Below are 7,074 nucleotides of genomic sequence, written 5' to 3' on the forward strand. Positions count from 1 at the left end.
AGAAAGAAAAACAATTGTCTCACAATAAAAATAAACTGTTACTAAATAAGGTTTATGACATTGTTGAAATGTATTTCTGTATTATATGTTATCTTAACCTCTTCTGATTTAATGTTCTTGCTTTGAGTCTATCCTGTTCTTTTAGTGCTCTAACTTGACAGTATGAAGAAGACAGTATACAGTAGGCTGACCTGCTTGTGAGATTACTTGCAGGACATTCAGTTCCTTTTTGTTCATGTACAGGCTTCCTGACCTTCAATGCCTGAATAAGAGTTGTGAGGAAGCAGCATTCTTGCATACCCCTATCTATGTTGAAACACCCCCCCCCCCGCATTATCTCATACACCACAGCTTGTTCCACTGCATATACAGTATATTCTGTTCTGTAGCTCAGTTCTCTGAACAGCTGTTTGTAATAAACCAGATTTGATTTCACTCGTGTGGTTTGTTTTCTCAGTGCTCCGGAGCACTCCTAACATCCTCAACAGATAGACACAGATGAGCTTCAGGAGAAACTTTCTTACAGACATGCTGATCAGTGTTTAAAGTTCAGGGTCTGAGATCTCAATCAAACATCTAAGATTCTAATTAAAAGGTATCAAGTCTTATCACTGAGACAGAAAGCTGAAAAGTTAGCACACCCCTCTGACCTGCACAGGTGACTCCAGCAGGAGAGCAGTCAGTGTGATTCTTCAGGGAATGATGACAGTCCCACAGGTGAATCTCATCCCCTCGACACTTCACTCTGTTCAGCCAGAAAGTCCCTTCACCAGAACCAACCCGATCATCAGCACTCAGCGCCGACCCACAGCCCAGCTGTCTGCACACCACCTGAGCGTTCATGATGTTCCACTGATCATCACAAACGGAGCCCCACGTAGAGTTATGATACACCTCCAACCTCCCAGAGCAGCTTCCCTTTCCTCCACTCAGCCTGAGAGACCAGCGTTCTACATCACACACATCACACAAACACACTCAATGCTGAAATGTGGTTAGTCAAAAGATGGTGATTAAAGTTAATTTAACATTTATGGACGAAGGTTCCAGAGACAGAAAAAAGAGAGACTGGTGAGGAAACATATTTTTAAAGCTACTATATATATCTTAAACATACATACCATACATATCATAAAAATCTTATTATTATTTATTATAATAATGATGATCTTCTGGGTGAAAACGTAACTGTGACTAAAGGGAGAGATTTTAATTGTCCTTACTTGAGCAGTATTTCTGAAGAGGAAATGACGAGCATGTCCCTTGAGAACGTAGAGACGTTCCATCTTCTACAGTAATAAAACACACAAATCAGTCTTTTCTGTCATTCTCATTTTGTATTAAATATTTACACAAATTCTACAGCATTGTATAAACTAGTATAGAGAGAGAGAGAGAGTCCTCTTACCTGTGCAGGTAATATGAACCACTTCATTATGATTATCACATCTGTTCTGTCCCCAGGGTGAAGATGGACACTGCCACAGATTAGAGTCATGTTTCCTACATTTCACATGATCCAGCCAGTTAGGAGCAGATTTTACTCGTGCTTCAGTGTATGACAGACTGCCACGTCTTCCACAGTTCAGCTCTCCACACACCATGTTTGCCGTCTCATCAGCCATCTGATTGTGACACACATTACCCCAGGTTCCATTGTAGAACACTTCCAGATTCCCCTCACAGCTCTTCGTGAGTCGGATCTCTTTAAACTCTGGTGAGAGAAGGACAACTTACACTTCATTTGAAAGCTTCCTGTTCTATCCACACAGTTAAATATGTGTAAAATTGTCTTTATGTAAAAATATATTTAAGATGGATTTCATTTATTAACAAGTCCTTACTATCATGTTGAATTTCAGGCCTCAGTTTTGAAATAACATTGACATATCTAACAGGTTTATTGTCAGTCAACACTGTACCCGAGCAGACGACTCCTACGTCCTCATGGTGTCCACATTCACCCTCTTCACACAGCTGATATTTGCAGTTCCACAGGGACATCTCGTTCCCCTCACACTCCACCTCATTCAGCCATATGGACCCAGTTCCAGGACCAAACCAGGCTGGTATGTGGTTACTGAGGGCCTCTCCACACTGCAGCTGTCTGCACACCACCTGAGCATCCTCAATACCCCACGAGTCATCACACACAGTCCCCCACGAGCCGCTGTGGAAAACCTCCAGCCTTCCTGCACAGTCTCCCCCAGAACCAACCAGCCTGATGGACTCTCGGACTAGATTACATTTTTTATATATAACAAATTAAATAATGTAAATAATATAATATCATACAAAATTGAAGTGTCTGTATATTTAAAAATATATATTTTACAATTTTAAGATACTTATTACTTTACATTAATATTTGTTTGTATTTGTGAGTGTTTACCTGAACAGGTGATGTAGAGCTGTTCCCCTGAGCTGCAGTTGACATGTTCAGCTTGTGCACTGCTGCAGTTCCTCAGATGTTCTTCACTCCCAGAGCAGCTGAAACCTGTTACACACATGTGTTTGTGTTCAGTGGTGGATGGAGAGGAGCGGTAGTTCAGCACAGAGCCACAGCCCAGCTGTCTGCAGAGCACAGACGCCTCAGACAGACTCCACGAGTTAAGGAGAACTCTCCTCCAGTCCTGCCTGAAATAAATCTCCACCTCCCCCTGACACTCGCTCTCTCCAGACAACCGCACTCGCCCCTCATGAAGTGCCACAGAGGATCCTGAAGCAGAAGAAGGTCATTTAAATATTGTAATGAACTCTGACTTTATTCAGTAACCTGGTGTATGTGATGTTAATATCTCACCATTACAGATGACTCCAGCATCATGTTTATGAGTGCATGCAGCTCGACTCCATGATGAGACGCCACATTGTGATAGGTGTGTCTCCTTCCCCTGACAATCATACACATCAGCCCAGATGTGGTTACTCCCCTCCCCAAACCAGTCCACCTCCACCACAGCGACAGCACTCCCACAATCCAGCTGTGCACACAGAACATCTGCAGCTCTCATATCCCAGCTTACAGCACAAACTGTGCCCCACACACCGAGGTACAGGAGCTCCACTCGACCAGAACAGGAGTCCGGTCCGTTCACCAGCCGCGCCTCTGTGTAATTAGAACAAACAGCCGAGAGCTCAGTGAAAGAGGAACATTAACACAGGCACCTTAAAGTTTGATTGACAGCTATGTGGTATCTATTTAAACAGAAGTTACGTCATGATACATAACCAGAACACATTAATCCCACATCGTTGTCATGGGAACAGGTTGAGTGTTTGAGTGAAGATGATATTGGACAGAAGCTAATCTCAGATTCGTTTCCTCTACACTGAAGCTCCTCTGTCCACACCTGACCCTTCCCTCGGCCAAAAGCAGCTGATCCCAGAACCTTCACAGGAATCCCACAGTCCAGGTGTCGACACACAACCTCTGCATCCTGCTGGTCAAAGTCAGCATCACACACTGTGGACCAGGAATCTCCATGAAACACCTCCACTCTCCCAGAGCACCGGTAAGGACCAGCACTGAGTCTTGGCATTCTGTGACCTGTGTTTTATTTAATTGTGTAAATATTGTTTTCAACAAGACAGAACATAAAGAAATCATTACAATGTTATCAAATATAGTTTAAATGAATCTATTGTTTAAAATATCCTTAGATAAACATCTAACAAAGTTTATTTATTGTTCAAAATAAAATTAATCAATAATAATAATGTAACTAATAGTAATATTTGTTCTAAACACAAAGGTTTACCTGAGCAGGTGACTCCTGCATCTTCACCATGATTACAGTTATGAATCCCCCATCCACGTGACCCACAGTCCTTCAGTGTCGACTCTGATCCACTACAGCTCACATCATCCATCCAGATTAGTCCTGATCCCTCTCCAAAGTGAGCAGAACCCAGTGCATTTACAGCCTCCCCAAGGCCCAGCTCTCTACACACCACTGCAGCATCGTTCATATCCCAGTAATCACCACACACTGTTCCCCACTGATCATCATGAAAAACCTCCACTCTCCCAGCACAGTGACTTCCACCATTCACCAACCTCACATTGTCTGAGGGGGGGACGGGACAGAGAGAGAGAGAGAGAGAGAGAGAGAGAGAGAGAGAGAGAGAGAGAGAGAGAGAGAGAGAGAGAGAAACACAGTGTTTACTTCAGTCCTGTCATCTGTTACTGTTGATGTCTAAATACTATTCAGCTTTTCAACATAATACAGTAAAATATCAGGAAATCATTCCAACATAAATCAAAGTGCTTTATGTTAAAAAAATAGTGATAACAATCAATATGAATGCACTAATTAAATGTATCATATCAATTTGTTTAGTAATCTAATAGTTATTTTTACAAATACATTGGTTTACCTGAGCAGGTGACTCCAGCATCTTTATCATGGCCACAGTTACTCTCCCCCAAACTTGATGACCCACAGTCCTTCAGTGTCGACTCTGATCCATTACAGCTCACATCATCCATCCAGATTGGTCCTGATCCTGGTCTAAAGTGAGCTCTATGGTGCACATCTACAGCCTCCCCACAGCGCAGCTCTCTACACACCACTGCAGCATCGTTCATATCCCAGCCATGACCACACACTGTTCCCCACTGTCCATCATGAAGGACCTCCACTCTGCCAGAACAGCGACTTCCACCGTTCACCAACCTCACCTTATCTTTGTTTTTTTTTTTTTTTTTTTTTTTTTGGGGGGGGGGGGGGGGGGGGGGGGTGGGGGGTGGGGGGTGGGGGGGGTGGGGGGCGGGCGGACAGACACACACAGAGATAGGGGGGGGGGGGATGGGGGAGTGGGGAAGATGGGGGGCGGACGGACAGACAGACAGAGAGAGAGAGAGAGAGAGAGAGAGAGAGAGAGAGAGAGAGAGAGAGAGAGAGAGAGAGAGAGAGTACTAATACTGTGTATGTAAATATAAGCACTTGTTTGATCAAAAAGTATACTTTAAAAAGTATAACTGTTCATAATCTGTTCATTAGGAATGAATTTTATATAAATTTTATACATTGTCTCAGTGTCTATTAAAAGTGCTGAAATATAACTGATTTTTTTTTTCATTCAAATACAAAGAAAATCTGCATTTATGAAACATTTGTAAAACTAATAGAAACTTTTAGTTCAGTTTTTTTTTACTCAAAAGATTACACATAACATAACAACACTACACACACACACACACACACACACACACACACACACACACACACACACACACACACACACACCTGTTATTTTGATCAGATGTAATCTCAGATCCATAGTCTACACCAAACAGATATTTTCAGGCTCCATTAGGTGGTAAATATTTATATTAATGTTTATATGATTATGATTCAGTACAACAAAGAAACTGAACAGAAACTCACCATAATACTCGTAGGTGTCATCAAAATCTAAAAAGTAAAGTGTGATAGTTAAAGACAATAAAATTATATTATATACACTGAGGTCCAAACGTCTAACAGCACTAATGTTAATGATTCTGTACTGCAAACCTTTTTAAGTTTAATACAATTTTCACAACAAATTATATTACTGACAACTTTAGTAAAACCTAGAATCTTTGAAATCTTTATATGTTTTATAAAATGTTTAATTTAGAAAAATCTGATCATATTTTAAAGCAGTTAAACATGGTCAATGTCAGACACGGATGGTGATGAGACAGAAAAAAGAAAAAGAAAAGTTTTCTACTTTTACTATTTTGAAGATCAACACACACTCTCTCTCTTACACACACACACACACACACACACACACACACACACACACACACACACACACACACACACACACACACTACATGTTCACAAAGAAATACACACAATTGTAGCTATATTATGTTTATACCTTACACACACACCACAATAGCTTAATAATTTATTATAATAAATTTTCACATAGTTTTACTCACTAACAATAAAATCACTATTTATAAAGTTACAATCACTCCAGGAAACTTTCTTCATGTCATGATTAAAACTGGTCCCTACTGTTAAAGTGAGAAGTGTGTGATGTTTTCGTGTGAATAATCAGTGTAAACTTACCAGCTGCTGTGAGTGTGAGTGTGGATGAGAGAAGAATTAAAGTCAGACAGATTTCCATCTCCCTCCTCGCTGTACACCATGTGTTCACCTCCACTCGCCCAGAGAGACTGAGAGAAGTGTATCCCCTCATTCAGCCCCCTACAGAGAGACAGACAGAGAGACAGACAGAGGGAGAGAGACGGCCGCCAATCACACTCACTGTTACCTTATTAGAAAGACGAGAGGAAATCATCACACAGCCTCAATAACAAATCAGATGAGGCATCTTTCACTTTTTCCATATATATAAAAATAACGTCAGAGCTGATGAACAGAGCTCCGCCTCCTGTCTCTGTGGTGTGTGACTGTTGAACAGAGCTCCACCTCCTGTCTCTGAGGTGTGACTGATGAACAGAGCTCCACCTCCTGTCTCTGTGGTGTGTGACTGATGAACAGAGCTCCGCCTCCTGTCTCTGAGGTGTGTGACTGTTGAACAGAGCTCCACCTCCTGTCTCTGAGGTGTGACTGATGAACAGAGCTCCACCTCCTGTCTCTGTGGTGTGTGACTGATGAACAGAGCTCCGCCTCCTGTCTCTGTGGTGTGTGACTGATGAACAGAGCTCCACCTCCTGTCTCTGAGGTGTGTGACTGATGAACAGAGCTCCACCTCCTGTCTCTGATGAGAGTCGACCACATCACACACTGATGTCAGAGAGAGGAAACACTTGACTGTCGTACAGCATTAATTCCTGACAGCTGCACAGAGCAGATACACACACTAATAAACACACTGTAACTACACAAACACACACACACACACACTGTTTAGTGAAATGTGTTTGTTTTATTAACTGCCGGTGCACACACACGCACACACACACACACACACACACACACACACACACACACACACAGTCAGTATCAGTACGTACACACACACAGTGAGTATCAGTAGTCTCCCACCACTCCACAGTCTGTAAACCTGAGTGACTTGTGATGGTGGTAAGGAGACAACATCCAG

The 7,074-nt window shown here is 42.1% G+C and overlaps 1 protein-coding gene across 1 annotated transcript in view; it reads right to left on the minus strand.

Moving 5' to 3' along the window:
• LOC113663361 (scavenger receptor cysteine-rich type 1 protein M130-like) overlaps positions 1 to 6,339 on the minus strand; it is a 10,089-nt gene extending 3,750 nt beyond the window's left edge. Inside the window, exons 1-9 of the mRNA XM_047809697.1 lie at positions 6,075 to 6,339; positions 3,762 to 4,070; positions 3,233 to 3,550; positions 2,804 to 3,109; positions 2,393 to 2,719; positions 1,923 to 2,237; positions 1,409 to 1,714; positions 1,224 to 1,289; positions 651 to 950 (exon numbers count right to left, since the gene is read on the minus strand). Coding sequence (XP_047665653.1) covers positions 651 to 950; positions 1,224 to 1,289; positions 1,409 to 1,714; positions 1,923 to 2,237; positions 2,393 to 2,719; positions 2,804 to 3,109; positions 3,233 to 3,550; positions 3,762 to 4,070; positions 6,075 to 6,204 — 2,377 coding nt within the window. The 5' untranslated portion in view covers positions 6,205 to 6,339. The remainder of the gene's footprint in view (positions 1 to 650; positions 951 to 1,223; positions 1,290 to 1,408; positions 1,715 to 1,922; positions 2,238 to 2,392; positions 2,720 to 2,803; positions 3,110 to 3,232; positions 3,551 to 3,761; positions 4,071 to 6,074) is intronic.
• Between the last annotated feature and the right edge of the window lie 735 nt (positions 6,340 to 7,074).

The sequence above is a fragment of the Tachysurus fulvidraco genome, unplaced genomic scaffold (genome assembly GCF_022655615.1).
Source record: "Tachysurus fulvidraco isolate hzauxx_2018 unplaced genomic scaffold, HZAU_PFXX_2.0 HiC_scaffold_37_np12, whole genome shotgun sequence".
NCBI classification, from domain to species: Eukaryota; Metazoa; Chordata; class Actinopteri; order Siluriformes; family Bagridae; genus Tachysurus; species Tachysurus fulvidraco.